At 38.2% G+C, this 22683-nt stretch overlaps 1 protein-coding gene and 1 pseudogene across 1 annotated transcript; one reads left to right on the top strand and one right to left on the bottom strand.

The window, feature by feature from the left end:
- Positions 1-202: 202 nt before the first annotated feature.
- LOC112411004 (guanine nucleotide-binding protein G(I)/G(S)/G(O) subunit gamma-5 pseudogene) lies at positions 203-1025 on the bottom strand (annotated as a pseudogene).
- Positions 1026-5352: 4327 nt separating this feature from the next.
- LOC112411003 (eukaryotic translation initiation factor 2 subunit 3) lies at positions 5353-21921 on the top strand. Its single transcript, XM_024761849.1, has 12 exons — positions 5353-5498; positions 6051-6114; positions 7108-7235; positions 7326-7447; positions 9560-9654; positions 10935-11093; positions 12036-12170; positions 13665-13759; positions 14175-14319; positions 16224-16393; positions 16771-16943; positions 20902-21921. Exons 1-12 carry the CDS (start codon positions 5430-5432, stop codon positions 20963-20965), a joined length of 1419 nt encoding a protein of 472 aa, XP_024617617.1. The 5' UTR covers positions 5353-5429; the 3' UTR covers positions 20966-21921.
- Positions 21922-22683: the final 762 nt, after the last annotated feature.

The following is a 22683-nucleotide window of genomic DNA, read 5'->3' as shown; positions in this document are numbered from 1 at the left end:
GTGTACAGTAAAGTGATTCAGTTATACATAGACGTGTATCTATTTCAAATTACAGAATATTGAGCAGAGTTCCCTGTGCTATATAGTAGGTCCTTGTTGGTTATCTATTTTAAATATAGCGGTGTGTACATGTCAATTTATTTCACCTTTCCAAGGATATGGACGATCTCCAAGGGTAATTGTTTTTCTTTCTTTTTTTTTATACTAAGTATTTTATTGTATGCTGCCACCAGTGTATATAAAATAATTACCCTTGTGAAACAGAAATTCATGAATATTCAGAGAGGTAGACTGACAAAAGTAGAAGTTTGTATAGTATGGCACGTGTTACAGAGACAGGCTTTTGTACAGGCTTCAAATTTGGCTTTCCTTTGAATATTCACCGGTTTATGAAAAGTGGTTTAAAAACCTTGCAAAGATTCATTTTACTACAAAAAGTAACAGACTTTCTGAGGTCTGAAGGGATTTGTACTTGAAGATACTCCAGTCAGCAGGGGGTCATGTTGAGCATTCTGCAGACAGAATTGTTTCAAATCTGCAGCTGCCTGGAAACCTTCACGCGGTTGAGCCAGGCCTCCAGCCAGAGCTGTTGAACCACTTTCTTCATAGCGGCGACGCTGGAGGAACCAGACATGGCGCACGCGAGAGCTGGGCAGATTGGCAATCCGTCGGTGGATCGGTGGTGGGTCCTCCAAGGGTAATTGTAAGGAACAAATGCAATAAGGACTGTAAACCACTCAGCACCATGCCTGGTAAACAGTAAATATTTATTTATAGTATTATTCCTAAGAAATATATGCTAAGAATTTGGGGGTATTTAGGAAGAGGAGAGCATCCAAAGGAGTAAAAAGATATAATCCCCCCCAAAATAAAATCCCTATCAAAAACCCAGCAGGCTTTATTGCAGAAATTGACAAGCTGATCCTGAAATTTATATGGAAATACAAAGGCTCTAGAAGAGCCAGACCAGTTTTGAAAAAGAACATAGTTAAAGGACTTACACATTCCAAATTCAAAATGTACTATAAAACTACAGAAATCAAGACATTGTGGTACTGGCATAAGGATAGACATGTAGATCAATGGAACAGAATAGAGAGTCCAGAAATAAACATTTATATGGTCAATTTCTTTTTAACAAAATATTTATTTGGCTGCGCCAGGTCTTAGTTGCAGCATGCAGGATCTTCGTTATGGCATGCGGGATCTTTTTTTTTTTTTTTTAGTTGCAGCATGTGGGATCTAGTTCCCCAACCAGGGCTCAAACCCGGGCCCCCTGCATTGGGAGCACAGAGGCTTAGCCACTGGACCACCCGGGAAGTCCTTGGTCAATTTATTTTTGACAAAGGTGCCAAGGCAATTCCATAGGAAAAGGATTGTCTTTTCAATATACAGTGCTGGTACAACTGGATAACTACATGCAAAAATATGGAGTTAAACCCTTAGCTCACACTATACACAAAATAGATCACAGACCCAAAAGGTAAGAGCTGAAACCATAAACCTTTAAGAAGAAAACATAGGAGTAGGGGACTTCCTGGTGGCACAATGGTTAAGAATCCACCCGCCAATGCAGGGGACACGGGTTCGAGCCCTGGTCCAGGAAGATCACATATGCTGTGGAGCAACTAAGACTGTGTACACCACAACTACTGAGCCTGCGCTCTAGAGCCCATGAGCCACAACTACTGAAGCCTGCGCACCTAGAGCCCGTGCTCTGCAACAAGACAAGCCACCGCAAAGAAGAGTAGCCCCTGCTCGCCACAGCTAGAGAAAGCCCGCGCACAGCAACGAAGACCCAATGCAGCCACAAATAAAAATTAATTAATTTTTTAAAAAAAGAAAAAAAAAGAAAACATAGGAGTAAATCTTTGTGTCCTTGGGTTAGGCAAAGTGTTCTTAAATTTGACACCGAAAGCAAGATTCATAAAAGAAGAAATAAATTGGACTTCATCAAAGGTAGAAACTTTTGTTCTTCACAGACACCATTAAAAAAATGAAAAGACAAGCTACAGACTGGGAGAAAACATTTGCAAATCATGCATCTGATGAAGACTTGTATCCAGAATATATAAAGAACTCTTGCAACTCAATAATAAGATAAACAACCCAATTTTAAAATGGGTTTAAATACATATTTTACCAAAGAAGAGATATGAATGGCTATTAAGTACATGAAAAGATGTTCAACATAGTCATTAGAGAAATGCAAATTAAAACCACATCTACTAGAATGTCTACAATAAAAAGAAGAGACAATATCAAGCATTGGTAAGGGTGTGGAGAAACTGGAGCCCTCATATGTTGCTGCTGGGAATGTAAAATGGTGCAGCCACTTTGGAAAAATTTGGCTGTTCCTCAAGATGTTAAACATAGACTTACCATAGGACTCAGCAAATGCACAACTAGATATTTACCAACATAAAGGAAAAGATGTTCTCATAAAAACTTGTACACAAATGTTCATAGCAATATTATTCACAACACCCAAAAAGTGGAAACAATTCCAATATCCATCAACTGGTGAATGGATCAACCAAAGCGGTATGTCCATAAAATGGAATTATATTCAGCAATAGAAAGGCATGAACTACTACTGATAGATGCTACAACATGGATGAACCTCAAAATCATTATGCTAAGTGAGAGAAGCCAGAAGCAAAAGACCACATATTGTATAATTCCATTTATATAAAATGTCCAGAAAAGGCAAATCTATATATATAGAAAGACCACTAGTGGTTGCCTGGGGCCAGAGATGGATACGGGGATTGACTGCAAATGGGATTGACATGAGGGATCTCTTTGGCGTGATGGAAATGTTCAAAATCTGGATTGTGGTGATGGTTGCACAACTCTGTAAATTTACTTAAAAGCATTGAATTGTATACTTTTTTTTTTTTTCTTCTCACGCCTTGCAGCTTGTGGGATCTTAGTTCCCCGACCAGGGATTGAACCCAGGCCCGGGCCGTGAAAGCACCGAATCCTAACCACTGGACCACCAGGAAATTCCCCAAGTTGGAGCCAATGTTAATACTATTATTAATAGCATTATTTTCAGTGACATTTCTACTTCCAATAAAAGTTTCTGACAGTGAAGCATATTATATACTATTACCAACAAATTTTATATTTTTTATTGAGAGATAATTCACATACCATAAGATTCACCCTTTTAAACAGTACAATTCACTGTTTTTTAGTATATTTGCAGTTGTGTAACCATCACCACTAATTCCACATCTTTATTACCTCAGTGGGTTTTCTGAATTGGCTGGTACGGTATAACTATTTAGAATGTAAGGTAAATTCGAAATTTAGGAACTTATAAATTTAGAAGTTAAATTTGTTCAAATTTAGGAATTAAATGCCTCCACCCAAATACAATATATTGTACAGTTTCTACCATCACTTAACCAATGAATGCATTTATTGAAATGTAACTTACTATTTTAGGTTAACTGTTGTACCCCAAACTTGTGTGATAGAAAACGTATATATATATAAATATATATATGTGTTATATATGTAAACATATATGTTTACAAAATGTTTATTTTTGGGCTTCCCTGATGGCGCAGTGGTTGAGAGTCCGCCTGCCGATACAGGGGACACGAGTTCGTGTGCGTACCGCAAGAAAAAAAAAAAAAAAAAAAAGTTTATTTTATTGATAGTTGATTTACAATGTGTTAATTTCTGCTGTACAGCAAAGTGATTCAGTTATACATATATATACATTCTTTTTCATATTCCTTTATGGTTTACTACAGGATGTTGAATATAGTTCCCTGCGCTATACAGTAGGACCTTGTTGTTTATCCATCCTATATATAATTGTTTGCATCTGCTAATCCCAAACTCCCAATCCATCCCTCCCTGACTCCTCCTCCCCCTTGGCAACCAGAAGTCTGTTCTCTGTGTCTGTGATTCTGTTTCGTAGATAAGTTCATTTGTCATATTTTAGATTCCGCATATGTGATATCATATGGTATTTGTCTTTCTCAGATAGAAAACATATATTAATTTTAATCTTGCTTAAGTATTCAATGACCACAGGTGACTGAAATACTTACTAATTTCTCCTTACATTTTTTCTGGCTAGAAATGAAGACCTGTACATGATAGAAAATTTGTAAAGTGTAGAAATGCGAATGAAACTTACTGTAATTCTTTTTAACACGATGAAAAAGGGGTTAATAAAGTCTCAAAAATCTTTAAATTTTAAAATACCGATTTATTGGTAATTGTTCGAGTGAAAAAGTGGGTTTTCTCGGATTTGTTTTTTTCATACAGAATAGTTTGTTATTATATGCACATTTTACTGAAAATCAGGAAGTCAAACAAGAAAGCAATAGCTCTTACCAGAAACAAAATTCCAAGTACATTAAAATAAGTCAGAGATTATAAATATCTTTAGTATATTCACTACTCTTTGCTTTTTTCAGTTTTAAAAAGCAAATCCCCAAAGAATAATTTTACATTTGATTTTAGAGCAGGTGATTTTTAACTATATTTTCTTACATTTAAGATTTACAAAAAATATGTATGTACAGATTGTTTTATGTTCTTGGGATAAAAAAACATATTTGATGACTCCCAATTTCCACTGAATACTATCTGTACTCTCAAACATGACATTTGAAGACCTTCACTTTTCATTAGCTGCAGAAAAAGTACATTGAACATTTAGAAACAAGAAAGAGTAAAGAAAATAGAGATGGAAATTCGGATCGGCTTAAAAAAAAATTGGGGCGCTCTCACGACACCTAACTTCTATCCAGTGCTAGCTCCATTAGCGCCACCATGGACCACCTCCCTGGCTCTAGAAAGCTCCCTCCGAGAGCAAGTTAGAGACTTTGCTTTTGCCCTCCCTGGGCCGCGGAACCTCCGCGTGAGGGCGCCCTCCCCACCGCCAGCTCGGTGCGCGGCCACTTTCCGGCCAAGGGCCCCGGCCGGACCCGGAGCTGATCTCGCCTTACTAAATTACAGAAATCGGTAAAGAACGACATTCCCAGTGTCTATCTTCACATCCCAGATAAGAATCCCGGGTTTCGGGAAATTCTTTCGGCCCGCCCCACGGGAAGCGGAAATGGCTGCACCCTCCCCAGCGCGCGCGTCGGTTGCGTCGCCTCCCTAGCAAGGGGCCTTTTTTAGGGCTGCCCTCATCGTTGCCTGCACAAATATGCAACAGGTCTGTTGCGAATAGATCCTGAAACTGGCCTTGTGTTTTTTAGTCAGCGTGCCGGCAGGCACTGTACAAATCCATGGAGAAAAAAGTCCAAGCAGTGAGGCCTCCGCTGCACCGGCCATCCTCCTCTCCCAGGCCTGGGCCCTAGTCGGCCCTCCCGCCTCCGCTGCCCCGCCCTGCACCAGGGGGCTTGCGAACAGTCAGGCAGCCACCCGGACGGCTTCCTTCCTCTCCGGGCAAGATGGCGGGGGGCGAGGCTGGTGTGACTTTAGGGCAGCCGCATCTGTCTCGGCAAGATCTCAACACTTTGGTAAGTCATTGCTCTGGCAGGATGCTGAAGGAGCTCAGGAGTGGGGATGACCGGGCCTTCCGGGAGGCTTTGAGACGAGGCAGTGCCGGGCTGTCGGGAGCATGGGTTAGGTGGGAGACCCGGAGCCCGGCGCCCTGAGTCGTGTTCGCGCCGCCCCATGCTTCTCTGCTAGTATGCGAGCTGGGAATGAGGCTATGCGGTTGTGAGACCCCGAGCCTCCCGAATCATTCGGCTGGAAAGTCACAGTGTTAAGTGTCATTGAGGCTTTTTAGTTCGGAAGGTCTGGGAAGGGAATATCTACACTGTCCTTAGTGCTAATGCTCTCAAGGTTGGGGGACCTCAAGCTTCCACATCCCCCATAGGCAGTGTGTAACAATGAAGGACTTTTAGGGCTTCCCAGTCATCAGAGTGCAAGGTTGCTTGTACAGAAAAAGCGCTTTAGAAGTAGAAGAGGGCTATTCAAATGGTAGAGAGCTGTAGGTAGCAAATGTAAAGTCAAAGTTGGGATTTGTCTTATGTACAGCGATTTAAAATAAAAATGTTCGATTGCAGGATGTTACCAAGTTGACGCCACTGTCACATGAAGTTATCAGCAGACAGGCCACAATTAATATAGGTAAGATAAGAATAACTTGGAGACCTGACTTAATTGATCTCCGGCCACTAATTTTAACCTCTCCCTTTGTGTGATTACCTGATTACATGAAGATTCAGATATTCAATAAATAGATGTTCAGCTCTTGCGAGCCAAGCACCTGCTAGATATTTTTGGGAAGCCCATGTTGCGCGTGCCTCGCTTACAGACTAGGTGAGAAGAAGCGATAAATACATAAGAAAAGTTTAATAGCATAAGGTGATTATAGTCATGTAGCATTTTAAAGAAAAGAGGGAAACGCGACTGTACTTGCCACACAGGGTTATTGCAAGGGCAGAGTTTGCGGAAGTTTTGTTTGATATATAAGCTATTATTAACTAGATAATTTTTTTCTTAATTGGCACATAGAACTTTAGAGAAGAAGTTATGTTGACTGATTGTAAATTTGGGGTATTTGAGAGTCTGCACAAACAACACAGTAAAGCCTAGTTAAAAGTAAGGCTCTACTATGAGGCTGTTAAAAACTTATAAGATTAAAAAAAAAAAACTTATAAGATATGTGCTACCCTTGACAGCATTACCGTAATGATACCTGAGTTGTTTTCTTTGTTTTCATGGATTCCTTTTTGTTGTGTGAGGGCTCCTCATACCTATTTACTTCACTCTGAAAATGCTGGAAAGTTTCTTGATATACAAGATTTCATGTACTTTTTACCAAGTGTTTATTTTAAATGAAGGCATCCTTTTCTGTGAGTAAAAATATAAGATGGATAGCTTTTATTATGCTGAGTATGGTTTAAAACAAGGTTGTCGGTTACATGGAAAGTTCTCCTCAGTCCTGTATCAGAGTAAGTTTTTTGTAATCAAGGATGTGTAGGAGGAGAAATTGAAGTCACTATCAGTTTTCCTTTGATGTTTACAGTGAGTTATGGCTTTGGGTTTTCTACTCTAAAACTGAAAAATATGTTGTGTAACTGAATGCACATGAATTAATTTTTTGTACTTTGTCTATAGGTACAATTGGTCATGTAGCTCATGGGAAGTCTACGGTTGTAAAAGCTATTTCTGGAGTTCATACTGTCAGGTTCAAAAATGAACTAGAAAGAAATATTACAATCAAACTTGGCTATGCTAATGCTAAGGTGAGCTGTGTACAGTGAAATTAGAAACTAACTTTAATTGTTGAACGTGCAGATAACAAATCCAAGTCTTTTTTTCATTGGAACTTTTAGATTTATAAACTTGACGACCCAAGTTGTCCTCGGCCAGAATGTTATAGATCCTGTGGAAGTAGTACACCCGATGAGTTTCCTACAGATATTCCAGGGACCAAAGGGAACTTCAAATTAGTCAGGTGACCTCTTTTCTGCTAAAAACACTTTACACTTCATATTTTGTTGTTGTGTGATTTGTGCTTTTTGAAATATTTAACTGAGACTTTAAACAGTGAACCTAATTGTTGAATGGCTTTATTTTTGCATTATTTTGTTTTTCTTGTCCATAATGACAATAATTTGAAAAGTCAAGTATTTAAACTTACATTAAGAGATGTACATGTAAGTTCTCCAAAGGAAAAGTATCACATAAGCAGAATGAAATGGAGGGAAACACGGCTCATTGGATTTAAGGGATTCTTTTTGCCAGGCCTCATAAATTTCTCTTAAACAGTGTTGTTTCTGTTTCTTAGAGGAGAACAAAGCCATTCTTAATCACGTTTTTTAAATACACGGGCTTGTTACCCATCTGTTTTCTGAATATGATTGTGTATACTTATTCTTTATTAGAGGATACTGTCATCCACCCAGCGATGTTTATGGGGGTTGGGGATATTCCACAAAGGAATTGTAGATTGGGGCAGAGCTGGGACTAGGGAGAGGCGAATGAAGCCCAAAGTTTAAGGGGAGGGAGAAGCTTTAAAAAGAAAAGAAAAGAAAAGAAAAAGAGCCTCGATAATCAAGATAAATAGTATTATTTATTTATTTATTTATTTTTAAATTAAAAAAATTTTTTTTTTGGCCCCGCTGTGCAGCTTGTGGGATCTTAGTTCCTTGACAGCTCAAACTACTAGTGTTTTCCTTTTCATTATCACTTGGGGTTTTTTGGTTGATTTGTTTTTGGCTTGGCATTGTTGCTGATCCTGTTTTCATTTAAATTTTTGATATTCATCATGGATTTTTTGCATGAATTTGATTTTTTTTAATATTAAGTTTAAATATTGTTTGTATTGATTACTGGGTTTTTTGGGGCACCCCCTTAAATTTTGCACCTAGGGCGAGTGGCTCACTTGCCTCACCCTACTTGTGGCCCTTATCAGATATCAGCAAACTTTTCCTGCAAAGGGCCCAATAGTAAATATTTTCAGCTTTGCAGACCATAGATTCTCTTTGCAACTACTCATTTCTGCTATTGTGTTGTGAAAGCAGACATGATGTGCATGAGTGGTTATGGCAGTGGGCCAGTCTGCTGCCCCTATTTTAGATCGTGAGTGTGAGCATACAATTATTAAAAATAATGATTCCGAATGAGTAGCATAATTTTGTTTAAATGGTGCTGCCATCTGCACTTCAGATGGGCAATTCCAGCTTTTCAAGATGCTAGAGAAGTTTTTGGCAAATTTTTTCAGATGGCACTGCCCATTCTGTTAACACTGGTTGAGCTTTCAAATCAATGACATTCCCAGTATATATTTTATACCATATTCACTTTAATTGGATTTGGGAGTTTTTGTATCCAGTTATTTCTACACATAGCTAATTTCATTTGCTTTGTAATGATCTGCAGTGATTTTACTCTCATCCAGTAGGTAATTTTTGTTGTTGTTCTTTTCATATTTTTTTCCCTCCAGTTTTATTGAGATATAATTGACATACAGAACTGTATAAGCTTAAGGTGTACAGCATAATGATTTGACTTACATACATCGTGAAATGATGATCACAATAAGTTTAGTGAACATCCATCATCATATAAACTTAATGAGTAGAAAAAAATTTTTTTCCTTATGAGAACTCTTAAGATTTATTCTGTTAACAACTTTCATGTATAACAAACAGTGGTGTTAACTATATCATATTGTATGTCATATTTCTAGTACTTATTTATCTTATAACTGAAAGTGTGTACCTTTTGACTGCTTTCATTCGATTCCCCCTTCCTCCATCCCCCACCTCTGGTAACCACAGATCTGGTAATCACAAATCTGATCTCTTTTTCTATGAGTTTTTTTGTTTGTTTGTTTCTGAAGTATAATTGAGCCAGTAGGTAATCTTATTTCTGAGGTCTAGAAACACCAAGTCCTGTAACCACTTGACTTTACAGAAATAAAAATTATTTCCATATTCTTATTTCATATTTATATGTAATATTCATATTCTATATATAAAGGGATTTAATTTTAGGAAATCTGTAACTTGAATGTTGAAGTATTGATTGATCTTAGGACTGATTGCTGTTTTTTAATTGTTAGACATGTTTCCTTTGTTGACTGTCCTGGCCACGATATTTTGATGGCTACTATGCTGAATGGTGCCGCAGTGATGGATGCAGCTCTTCTGTTGATAGGTAAATACGTCAGAACTGGTTTGGACAAATCATTGTGGAGCAAATCCAAGATGGACTATTTAAAGGGAAACTAAGGCCTTTAAGGGCCACATCCAGTACCTAAAGGTGACGGAAATGGGAACTAACATGTCAACCAGGATGATATCCTTGTCTACCAGCTATCACAAAATACTAAAGATAGACCTAGGGCAGATGTCTTGTGAGAATTCTTTTGGTAGTATATATTTGAAAAAATCAATAGTGCATTTTCTCCCCTTAGATCACATGAAATGATTTATTAGTTTTATATTTACATGTAAAAGTGCATGTATTTTTTTGTGTGCATCTTTGAGTTGTCTACTGCAACACTGGTGTATAATGGTTTTGTTTAGATGCAAATCTCATTCATAATAAGTGCTGAAGTCTAGATGAATTGGGGTTTTCAAGGCTGGTGTTGTGCCACCTTCCTTATGTGAGCTGTTAAGAGATTTTGTTGCTATGGGATATACTTTTTTAAAGTATGCCGAGTGGATATAGTACAGGACACCTGAACATCATCACTTAGGATGGTCATTAAGATGCCCAAAAAACATACCTATTTCTTTATAATACCAGTGGTTGTTTTTAGTGTTCTTCCCTCGGTTTGTTAGGGAGTAGCCTCTGATAGTAGCTGAAATTCATGGACTGTGTTAAGTGTCTTCCCTTAATTACTCTCTGCCTCTCAGGAGCTTGACTGGGCCAGAACGTCTCTAAGACTAGACAGAGCCAGAGGGCTCTTCCTTATGCCTGAGCAAAAGCTAAGGGCAGACCCTGAGACGTCAAACTTGTTGAGTCCAAGCTTTTGGCTTAGGACCAGGGAAGAGAGCCAAATGATCAGGAGGCTCCAGTGAATCCAGACACAGTGGATGAAGCAGGGGCAAAGGTGGATGCTTGGCAACGATCCAGGACTTTTGCCTTGAGTAGGGCTAGGGCATTCAAGCGTTTCCTTTTTTAGATGTCAGCTAGTGTTTTTTTGGTAGTACAATACACATAACACAAAATTTAGCATTTTAGCCATTTAAAGTATACAATTCAGTGATACTAAGTACATTCACAGTGTTCTACAAGTGTCAGCACTGTCTAGTTCTGGAACATTTTCATCACCCCAAAAGGAAACCCGGTACCCATTAAGCAATCACTCTGATCCCCCTTTCCCTCAGTCCCTGGCAACCACTAACCTGCCTTCTGTCTCTTATGGATTTGCCTATTCTGACATATTTCTAGCTAATTCTCATGCATCTTTTTTATTCTTTATCATTTAGCTGGTAATGAGTCTTGTCCTCAGCCCCAGACTTCTGAACACCTGGCTGCTATAGAAATCATGAAACTGAAGCATATTTTGATTCTACAAAATAAAATTGATTTGGTAAAAGAAAGCCAGGCTAAAGAACAGTATGAACAGATCCTTGCATTTGTACAAGGTAAGAAGCCATAATATCTAATAAAAATCCTCCTCAGTGATAGTAAAATAAACAAAAGCATTTAAAAAAAAAACCTTAAGTCTTCGGAATTCCCTGGCGGTCCAGTGGTTAGGATTCTGCACTTTCACTGCCGAGGGAGTGGGTTCAATCCCTGGTCGGGGAACTAAGATCCCGCAAGCGACGCGACATGGCCAAAATAATTAATTAATTAATTAAAAAAAAAATCCATAAAAAAAAACTTCAGTCTTACACTGTTCTTACTGAGTAGCTACTTTTAGAATTGAAACTGACAATGATTTATTTGATCTTTTAGTGTTCCTTTCCTCTAACAGCAGTGTTTTTCATTTCAGGGAAGACATCTTATTATTGACATTTGATCCTCTCTTAGCCTTGTTTTTCTTGCTAGAAAGGTTGATTTCCTATGCACCCAGTTCTCTCATAACAAAAAAGAATGAATCATTTTGATTAAAACCTCATTGTGTTTGGTCCGTTTCTTTCACCAGCCTGTTTGACACTTAATTAATAAGGAGCAAATACTATATATGCCATCGGTCTTTGATTAGCAGAGTCTATAAGTTTATCTTGACATTTATTGGGAAGTTAATTACATGTTATCAGAAATCTTTCAACTAGTAAAGTGCTCTTTCCCAGGAGTGTTAGTATTTTCTTCTTTTGAGCAGTTTTATCATTTTGGTGTATTAAATATATCTATTAATATATTTTGACTTTTTTTTCCCTTAAATGCAATAGTATTCATTTTCAGGAGCAAAAACAAACAGAATACTGACACTTTTCTAAAAAGAATTATCATTTTCTACCTGTTGCTGGTATTTGGGGATGTTTAGGCATCTATTTTAGTAATCTTAACTGTTTCCTATAATATGTAAAGAACAAGTTCTGTAAAACTGAAGAATTTTGATCTTTCTGAATTTTGTCTTATAGGTACAGTAGCAGAAGGAGCTCCTATTATTCCAATTTCTGCTCAGCTAAAGTACAATATTGAAGTTGTCTGTGAGTACATAGTAAAGAAAATTCCAGTACCCCCAAGAGACTTTACTTCAGAACCCCGACTTATTGGTAAGTGATAGGATTTTGTCTGATCTTTTCCACATTGGTGATTCCTCTTTAAGGGAATCAGCAATGATTTCTGCAGAGGTGATAATAAATTACAATCTCCATAAAATTTTTTTTGAACTCAGTAATTCTGAGATTGTATTAGCAGTACTAGATTGCATTACTGATGAGAGAAAGTTTCGAATACAGAAGGAACTTTTAGTTTTTTTGTGCTTGGTATGTGATATGTGATTGAGATGGAGTAATGCATTTGGAATTATGTTTTAGTCAGGAGCAGGATATTAGAATTTCCATACAAATTATTTCATTGTACCATTAATGAAGATTTTCATCTCTTTCAACTTATTTAAGTGCATAGTACCAATATTGGTATAATTTGATCATCTAAACTCGTGATTTCTACATAGATATAGGAGCCTTTTCAAAACAGACATTTGAACCCCTCCCTTCATCCAGGCCCCCCCTCTGTGTGTTGTGGGAAGGGTTCTCTGGGGTGATTGTGATGTGTACCCCTTGTTAATGATCACTGCTCTCAGGACCGAAGTCCAGGTCACATAGTTCTAGGGTTGTGTGGTTTTTTGTTTTTTGTTTTTAATTACTTAATTCATTAATTAATCTTTTGGCTGTGTTGGGTCTTCGTTGCTGCACGCAGGCTTTCTCTAGTTGCGGCGAGCCGGGGCTACTCTTTGTTGTGGTGCACAGGCTTCTCATTGCGGAGCATGGGCTCTAGGCGCGCCGGCTCAGTAGTTGTGGCTCGTGGGCTCAGTAGTTGTGGCTCGTGGGCTCTAGAGTGCAGGCTCAGTAGTTGTGACACACAGGCTTAGTTGCTCTGTGGCATGTGGGATCTTCCCGGACCAGGGATTGAACCCTTGTCCCCTGCATTGGCAGGTGGATTCTTAACCACTGCGCCACCAGGGAAGTCCAATCCTAGGGTTGTTTTGAAGTTTTAAAACTACATTTTTAATGCAGAAATCATATAATATAGAGGTATATGAAGAAAAAGGTCTACAGTCTCCCTGCCTCGCCCCTTAGCCCTGAAGTAACCAAAGTTAACAGTTGGTGTGTACTATTCCCGCACCTTTCTCTTTGTTCATATCATCATGTATAAACATATACACATTTCTTGTTTTAGTTTTTGTTTGTGGAAGTGGGATCATACTATGCATAACTAGTTTTTTCTTTTTTCCTTAAAAATATATGAAGGTTATCCTTCCACATCATTACATGTGCTCTAACGTTCTTTTTTAATAGCTGCGTGGTACTCCATACTATGGGTATACCATAATATGCGTCCTATCAATGAACTTTTAAGTTATTTCCACTTTTTCCATCGTAATTAAGGTTGCAGTATACTTAGTTGGAATAATATTAGGTTTTGTCACAAAGTCCCCCTTGTATAAATCTTATGTGTCTACTATTTTAGAGAAGTTAACTTAATCAAATTTTTCTGAAGTTAATGTGAATAGAATTGGCTTTAATTTGTTTTGTTTTTTTTAGTTATTAGATCCTTTGATGTCAACAAACCTGGCTGTGAAGTTGATGACCTTAAGGGGGGTGTAGCTGGTGGTAGTATTCTAAAAGGAGTATTAAAGGTAAACTAGGTTTTGGTTGTTGTGTTTTTATTTTGTTTGTTTTTCTCTTAATTAGGAAAATAGCATGAACACTCCAAATCGAAAAATAATTTTTTTCTTCATGGTGTCTAGTACTTGATATAGACTTCTTTGTTTACTATTATATCTTTTGAGTGTGTTTGACCTCTAACTTTATAGGCTTCTATGAATATGGAGCACACTTTATATGGTGATAGGCCTGTGTGGTAGGTAGTTTGAAACATTTGGATGGTTCTGGTTTTGAAGATCTCTCCCATATCTTTTTTTTTTAAATAGTGATCTTTGAAATAGAGAAAGGATTGCTTTTCAGTTTTGTGGTCTTCCTGTTAGGACTTTTTGTATGTAATGGAAATCATGTTGTCCCACAAATTCTAATCACTAATTTATATTTTTACAGGTGGGCCAGGAGATAGAAGTCAGACCTGGTATTGTTTCCAAAGACAGTGAAGGAAAGCTCATGTGTAAACCCATCTTTTCCAAAATTGTATCACTTTTCGCAGAGCATAATGATCTTCAGTATGCTGCTCCAGGAGGTCTTATTGGTAAAGATTTTTCTCTCATCCCTACGTTTTTAATTTGTGGATATTCATGGTATCATGGTACTTTTCATGAGAAACATATTACTCATACAGATATAGATTTTTAATTTGATGTTTAATAATTGAATGGGGTAGAGGAACATATGTGGTTAGGCTGTTGATTTTAGGTCATAAGATGGTTTCATGTGTTTGTAAAAATTAATTTTAAACATAAAAGAGAATTTTGGTTTAGTTTTGTCTTTTCGTTTTTTGTTTTTTTTTTCCGTACACGGGCTTCTCACTGTTGTGGCCTCTCCCGTTGCGGAGCACAGGCTCTGGACGCGCAGGCTCAGCGGCCATGGCTCACGGGCCCAGCCGCTCCGCAGCATGTGGGATCTTCCCCGGACCGGGGCATGAACCCGTGTCCCCCACATCGGCAGGCGGACTCTCAACCACTGCGCCACCAGGGAAGCCCTTGGTTTAGTTTTCAAAGTAGCTCCTTTTTAGCAGTAACAAAGTAAGTTTTATGTCCTATCATTTAAAATACCTAACTATACTTTTCTTTTTAGTCTACATGGTTTTGGGAGTAGAGTGGTGGTGGTTTTTTGTTTTTGTTTTTTTTAATGTATGTTTTGCAAATGGAGAGTTACCCACAAGTGTCAGCTGGATCATGTCAGATCATAGTTACACTGAGGTGGGAATTAAAGAAGATAACTTCCATTATGTTGGAATTACTGAGATAATTTATGGATCTTCTCATCTCATACAATAGTGTATTACCAGATACCCAGAAAAAGGCAAGATACAGTGAGAATTAGAGGTATTATAACTTTTGGATTAAAGAAGAAAACATTTGCTGAAGGAGTTTGTCTTTTTGTTCTCTGGTGTTTGGCTATATAATTCATTTTTCTATTGTATCTTGTAATTAGGAGTTAACCATGTATAATTTTATCCTTATTGTTTGTTTTGTAAACAAGGAAACTCTGGAGACTTCTAAAATTTAACTTACAGAACTTTTCAAACATAAAAGTAGAGAGAATAGTGTAACGTAGTGTAATATGTGGTCATGTAGCCACCACCCAGGTTCAACAGTTAATACTTTACCACTCTTTTTTTTTTTTACTTTGGCCACGCTACGCGGTTTGTGGGATATTAGTTCCCTGGAACCTGGGCCCATGGCAGTGAGAGCACCAACTCCTAACCACTGGACCGCCAGGAATTCTTTTTTTTTTTGCCGTACGCGGGCCTCTCACTGCTGTGGCCTCTCCCGCTGCGGAGCACAGGCTCGGACGTGCAGGTTCAGTGGCCATGGCTCACGGGCCCAGCCGCTCCGCGGCATGTGGGATCCTCCCGGACCAGGGCACGAACCCATGTCCCCAGCATTGGTAGGCGGACTCTCAACCACTGCGCCACCAGGGAAGCCCTACTTTACTATTCTTGCCTCATCTTTGTATCTTCTTCCCTCTTCTCCTTGAAAGACATACAGATAAAATATTTTGAAGTGGATCCCAGGAATCATATAAAGTCTTTAAGCTGTCTTTTTGATCAGCCTTCCAGGGGAGAAATGGCAGGCAAATATCCTGAAAACTACTCATTATGAATTTCGTATCTTTTCAACCTTCATTAAGGATATTCAGGCTCCTTTTTGAGTTAGGCTCTTAGCTCTGTTTGTCCTTTGCTTAGAATTTAAATCAAGAGAATCTTTCTGTTCTCAAATGCCCAACTAACCCATGAGTTTACAGTTCTGTTTCTTCAGATAAAACAGGTATTTTGTCACATCTATGTAGCTAATACATGAGTATGAAAATATAAGTGTGTATTAAAATGTATAGGTATATGCTGTACTTGTTTGACTAAGTCTTTTGGGTAAACAGCTTTATAGGAAATAAAATGTTGAACAATAAAATGTATATCTTATTTTGTATTAGGAGTTGGAACGAAAATTGACCCCACTTTGTGCCGGGCTGACAGAATGGTGGGGCAGGTACTTGGTGCAGTTGGAGCTTTACCTGAGATCTTCACAGAACTGGAAATTTCCTATTTCCTGCTTAGACGGCTTCTAGGTGTACGCACTGAAGGAGACAAGAAAGCAGCAAAAGTAAGTGCTTTCTGTAATTCCTGTTCCAAAAAAAGTGACAGTGAAGTTAAGACCAGTTTTGAGGTTCATTTCTTTTCATTTAACATGGGATTAAGAAAAAGGAAGAGGTAGATAAATTTGACTTCCTGAAAATTGAGAACTTCTGTATGGCAGTCAGTTCAAAGTAAAACAAAACAGGAAACAGTATGTCATGTATGACAGTGACATGATAATTCCTATTATCCATGTGATTTTTTAAAAAAAGTTGCTGAGATCAGGTTGGCAGAGATGGAAAATTGCTGACATCTTTTGTTGGCAAGGTGGTAGGAAAATAAGCAGTTATTTGGAAAGCATTTTCTTGATTTTGGGGTTTATTTTTCCCCCCTTGATTTCCCTAGGTGCAAAAGCTGTCTAAGAATGAAGTGCTTATGGTGAACATAGGATCCCTGTCGACAGGAGGAAGAGTTAGTGCAGTCAAGGCTGATTTGGGCAAAATTGTTTTGACTAATCCTGTGTGCACAGAAGTGGGAGAAAAAATTGCACTTAGCCGAAGAGTTGAGAAACACTGGCGGTAAGTTTATTAGCCTTTGTCAGTGTCTAATAAAAAAGACAGAATCAGTTTTCTTAACACATGCACAAACACACTTTACCTTGAACGCAACAGTTACTATACTGTGGTTTCAAGTCTCAACTGTTTATTCGATTGACTTAGAAATCTGTATTTCTAGGCGTGATTTGTGATAGACACAACCTATGCGAAAACCAGCGAACTTAGGTTTAATATCTTCCATATCTTTTTCTGAACCATTTGAGGAACAGGTTGCCCCTTGATGTCTCAATACTTTGGTGTATGTTTCCTAAAAACAAGTATATTCTCTTATATAACCACTTAACAAGTTTAACATTGTTAAAATACTGAAATCTACAGTCTTTTCCAGTTTTATCACTTCTTCCAGTAATGTCCTCTGTGTCCCCCGTCTGGGATCATGCATTGCATTTAGTTTTCATGTCTCTTGATCTCTAATCTGGAACTTCCTCAGCCTTTCTTTGTCTTGTCATTGGCAATTTTGAAGAATACAAGCTAGTTCCTTTCTAGACTGCTCCTCAGTTTGGGTTTACTTGGTATTTCCTAAGATTAGGTTTAGGTTACGTATTCTTGGTTGGAATACTTTCGTGTAGGTGGTGATTCTCTCCTTAGGGAGTCACAGCCAGATACACATGATACCTGATTCCTCCTTGTTGAGGTTAATTTTGATCATGCACTCAAGGTGTTAGCCAGTTTCTCCACTATATGGTTACTCTTTTTTACCCTTGCAAATAAGTGTTCTGTGGGGCGACTCTATGCAAATAGCCTGCTCCTCATCAAATCCCACCCCGCTGGATTTAGCGTCCACTGATGATTTTTGTCTGAACTGAGCTTGATTATAGTGTTTACAAAGTGGTGATCCCCATCCCCCAGCTCCACCACTCCTCATTTATCATTTGTCATTCTTTCTGCCCCATTATTTACTTATCTAGTTATAATATGCACTCATGGCATCCTATTTTATTCAGTAGGTTATGATTCATTACTGTTCTTATTTATTTATTTTGAATTTTATTTATTTTTTATACAGCAGGTTCTTATTAGTTGTTCATTTTATACATATTAGTGTATATATGCCAATCCCAATCTCCCAATTCATCCCACCACCACCTCCCCACCCCGCCAAGTTTGTTCTCTCCATCTCTGTCTCTATTTCTGCCTTGCAAACTGGTTCATCTGTACCATTTTTCTAGGTTCCACGAATATGCGTTAATGCACGTATTTGTTTTTCTCTTTCTGACTTACTTCACTCTGTATGACAGTCTCCAGATCCATCCATGTCTCTACAAATGACCCAATTTCGTTCCTTTTTATGGCTGAGTAATATTCCATTGTATTTATGTACCACATCTTTATCCATTCGTCTGTCAGTGGGCACTTAGGTTGCTTCCATGTCCTGGCTATTGGAAACAGTGATGCAATGAACATTGTGGTACATGACTCTTTGAACTATGGTTTTCTCAGGTATATGCCCAGTAGTGGGATTGCTGGGTCGTATGGTAGTTCTATTTGTAGTTTTTTAAGGAATCTCCATACTGTTCTCCATAATGGCTGTATCAATTCACATTCCCACCAACAGTGCAAGAGGGTTCCCTTTTCTCCACACCCTCTCCAGCATTTGTTGTTCGTAGATTTTCTGATGATGCCCATTCTGACTGGTATGAGGTGATAACCTGTTTTTATTTATTTTGATACCCAAATTGTCGAGGATTTGTCCAGTAGAGACCCTTTAGGTGACTCCTATGTCCTTTTGACATTTCCCCTCTTTTTTTTTAACCTATTATTTTATTAAGGAATCCATTTCTATGACTGTCATGAAACCCAGGCTTGGTTAGCAGTGATGCATTCTGCAGGTAGCTGCATCCCGCTCTGGACTTTCTGGTAATAGCCACTGTCTTCTCTACCTCAACTGAAAACCCAGAATCAGTCCCTGCCCTCCTACCTTGGGAAGATGCCAAAGCCAACTACATAAGAGGCTTTTTCAGAGAAGATGACTTTTCTTAGAAGACAAACCCTCTGCTTTGTTTTACGAAGCAGATAGCAACCCCATGGACAGGTTGGGGCTTGCACAAGCCTCAATATTTCCCCATTGGGTTTGTTTTGGTTTTTGTTTTTTTGACAGTTCCTTACTTTGTGGCACAAGATGTTCTGGAATCATCTTGTACCTCTCCCCTGCTCCAGTTTAGAATTGGTCATTTCTCCTGAGGGGGCCCTGGTTCCTCTTAGTGGAAAATGGTATTAGAAATGCAGATACGGGTGCTAGGTGTGCTTGCTGCTCCTAAGGTGCTGTTGCTTCCGGACGCTTCGAGTGGATAGAGCTAGGAAACATGCACATATTGTTGACTCCTGTCTCTTTTCTCTTTTCCTGGTTAGTTACTGAACCTACTGTTTCCTTTCTATTCTGTGTGACCTCATTAGAGCCCATACCATCATTTCACACATAAAAGTTATTGCAAAAAATTCCGAATTTGCCTCTTCCACTGTTACTTAAGTACTCAGTCAAAATTAATCTTCGTAAAACATTTTTTCATGCTGTACTCAGTAATTTTTAGTAGTTTCCCACTACTTTCTGATATTCAGGACCTTTCTGGAAGCCTGCTTGAACGAATTTTAAGTTTCTCCTGCTTTGTCTCATATAAACCCTCTAAATTAGACTGTTCTGTGTCCTGACTGTCCCCATAATTACTCAAATCACCCTTGGCTTTGTTTTTTTCTCATTACCTACCTCCCTTATTAAGGCTTCCCTGGTACAGTGGAAGGATGTGGAAGGATGGTCTCTCACCATTTACTGTTCAGAAGATATGAATTATTACTCTCTAATTTAAACAGAGTTAAACTTTTTGTTCTCTTTTAAGTAAATCATTTCTGCTTTGTGGTGATTTATGCCTGCTTGATTTTACTCTCTTGTGTGATTATACTATTTGCTGTTATAGACATACTGATTTACAGTGTATTTTAAAAGAAAGGAATGATCTTTTTGTGTCTGTGTACTATTTTTTTTTTATATTTATTTATTTATTTGGCTGCGCCAGGTCTTAGTTGTGGCACACAGGATCTTCGTTGCTGCGTGCGGGAGCTTTAGCTGTGGCATGTGGGATCTAGTTCCCTGACCAGGGATCGCACCCGGTCCTCCTGCTTTGGGAGCACAGAGTCTTAGCCACTGGACCACCAGTGAGGTCCCTGTCTACTAATATTGTAAGAGGATTCTACCCAAATGAAATTTTATACGTTGCTTAAAAATTAGCAAGTATGTTAAAAGAAATGGAAGCATCTGAATGGTCCTTATATTCTTTAGATTTGTTGTTTTTAACCCATGCTTAGGTAAGTTCTGTTCTAGAAGCTACAGTTGAGGTAGCAGTCTGGCCTGACCAGTGACTAGAGCAGACACTGAAAGAGAGAAGGAGCAGAAATGCCTCTGCTCTTGAGAGTAATCTGTTTATAGATTATCTAGTCCTCTAGGTCTTCTCTTAATTTCCTTTACCAGCTAAAGTCATGATAAAGCAAGCCATGGTGATCTGTTGAAGTGCTGTGAATGGTTAAAAAACAAAACAGAACAAAACATAAAAACATTTTTCAAAGAGGAAAAGAGAATGAAATTAAAAAAAAAAAAATCAGGCGGAGGTGGTTTGTGTGTGAGCATGGTTCCTTGGGCGGACTGGAAGTTGCTTCATCTGTGGTTCGGAGGGGCAGGTATATTTTGATAAGAGTGAAGATGAGCATATTTATACTAGCACCTTTTTGTTTGCTTTTCCTATCATTCCTTCTGGCTAGAGCCCATCTCTCTGGGTCTAAGAAGATAATGTGAGCTTTCTTTCTGGAGGAGCAGGTTTTGTAAACAAATTTAGACTTAGCAGATAGGCAAGTAAAACTAGTTATGTGATTATGTGGTAATGATAATGAAATGGATATAAAATTCATGATTTCTTCTTTTTTCATCTTGCAGTTTAATTGGTTGGGGTCAAATAAGAAGAGGAGTGACAATCAAGCCAACAGTAGATGATGACTGAAGAATTAAATAACAGATTTGGATGAAGTCGGAATTTCTCTTAACAACCTAGGGGTATATTTTCAAAGCAATAGTGAGGAATTAATTTCACAGCTCATTATCTTAGGAGTAGCTGTAAGGTTATTCTCATTTTTTGGTGATGAAAATTTAACCTCTAGTACTAAAATAGGGTCTACAATAAATGTAAAAATTGGCATAATGTTGGATTGGATCTACATTTTACCAGAAATTAATCATTCCCAAATAACATCTAATTTATACATCAGTGCAGGTTTGAAAGGAAACTGCTACAACCAGCCTTTGCTGAAGCACACATACCACTGAATCTGTTTGAAATAAAATTTTTCTTCTTATTTTTCATGATTCGTCTTTGAGTAGCTCCAGGCTTGAAGGATTATTGTTATCAGTAAAAACTTGAAGACAAATTCTTGAAGACCAACTTCCCTTTACCCCATATTTTATGTTGCTTTTATCTTTTTGAGTGACAAATTAATAGGTTCAAATAAAATTGTCCTTTCAGGCATGAGGGCTTGTTCCCATGGACATTCCTTTCTCTCCCCTTTTTCTGGACTAGAACACAGGAAGCTAGAGCCCGAAGTTCTCATCCTCTCCCTGTGATGCCCTGCGATTGTTTCTGCATTGCTTTATGCCCGAAGCTCTACAGCATTCCCCCATTGGAAAGTACTGTTAACACCAGATGATTTTAGTTAAGTAACAAAGCTCTTTTCCAGTCCTTATTTTATGTTTTTTCTTAACTGCTTAATTGATAAGGTTATGATGTAGATTCAAATATTAGTAATCTTTGGAACTTTCAGGAGGCAAAAAATGTTATACAGCAAAGGGCGAGCCCTTTCGCTTTTAACTTATTCTCCGTGTTCCTGCACTTTTCCTGTGTTATGCATTTTAATTTTTGTTTATTTTTGTTAAATAAAGTTCTGTTAAAGCAGTGGTTCTTAACTCTGGCTGACATTAGAATTGTTGGAGAAGCTTAAAAAACGATAGATGCTCCACAGAGATTCTGATTTTAATTGGCTTTGGGTGGAGCCCAGGCATTAATTTTTAAAGCTCCCCTGTGTTAAGTAACAAACTTAGGGAGTTGAGAAGTAGGAGTATCAAATAACAGAATCTTACTAAGGTTTGGTAGTCTGATAATACTCTTGTTTGCTTTTCTTAAATTTTCATTTAATGTGGGACTTGATGCCACAGTTGTAACCTTGTGCTCTTTTGGGCATTGGACATGCTGCCTTGTAGAAGTTTAAAAGCTGTGGCTCTGGTTGTTACGTAAGTTTATAAGTTTGGGGGAAACATATTAATGTTACGTACTTCCTTGACTTTGAAGGGTTGTGTTATAGCATGGAGAACACACTTAAATGAAACAAGGTTTTAATCCAAACATTAATTTTATGTCTAACATGTCCCCATGTGTTTTGTAAGCACCTTCTACCAGAAATTCTGGAGTAACATAAGGCCCAAGTTCACTAATTTATTGTAATTGATCTCATGTCAGAACTGAAACCAGAAGTCTTTTCTATTTCAAACATCCACATGAATTTCAACAAATTTGCAAAGCACTGTGCTTAGTGTAAATGGGAATATGCAAATATGAAAACAGTGGGCCTTATTTTCGTAGAACAGTGATTCTCAGCAAAAGTTGTACCTGGTTGAGAATCTGCTTGTAATGCGAGGTTATTGGTGAAAGTACACTATATATGTAAATCC

This window comes from Neophocaena asiaeorientalis, unplaced genomic scaffold (assembly GCF_003031525.2).
Source record: "Neophocaena asiaeorientalis asiaeorientalis breed wild unplaced genomic scaffold, Neophocaena_asiaeorientalis_V1.1 scaffold777, whole genome shotgun sequence".
Classification (NCBI taxonomy): domain Eukaryota; kingdom Metazoa; phylum Chordata; class Mammalia; order Artiodactyla; family Phocoenidae; genus Neophocaena; species Neophocaena asiaeorientalis.
The sequence above is the reverse complement of the archived record's forward strand: the minus strand, read 5'-3'. Positions and strand labels throughout refer to the sequence as shown.

What these genes read in the sequence shown, in the direction of transcription:
- LOC112411003 (XM_024761849.1), top strand. Translation starts at nt 5,430, where the DNA reads ATGGCGGGGGGCGAGGCTGGTGTGACTTTAGGGCAGCCGCATCTGTCT. An exon ending in GATCCTTGCATTTGTACAAG is followed by an intron (nt 11,094 to 12,035) that starts GTAAGAAGCCAT and finishes TTTGTCTTATAG; the next exon opens with GTACAGTAGCAGAAGGAGCT. An exon ending in TTCTAAAAGGAGTATTAAAG is followed by an intron (nt 13,760 to 14,174) that starts GTAAACTAGGTT and finishes ATATTTTTACAG; the next exon opens with GTGGGCCAGGAGATAGAAGT.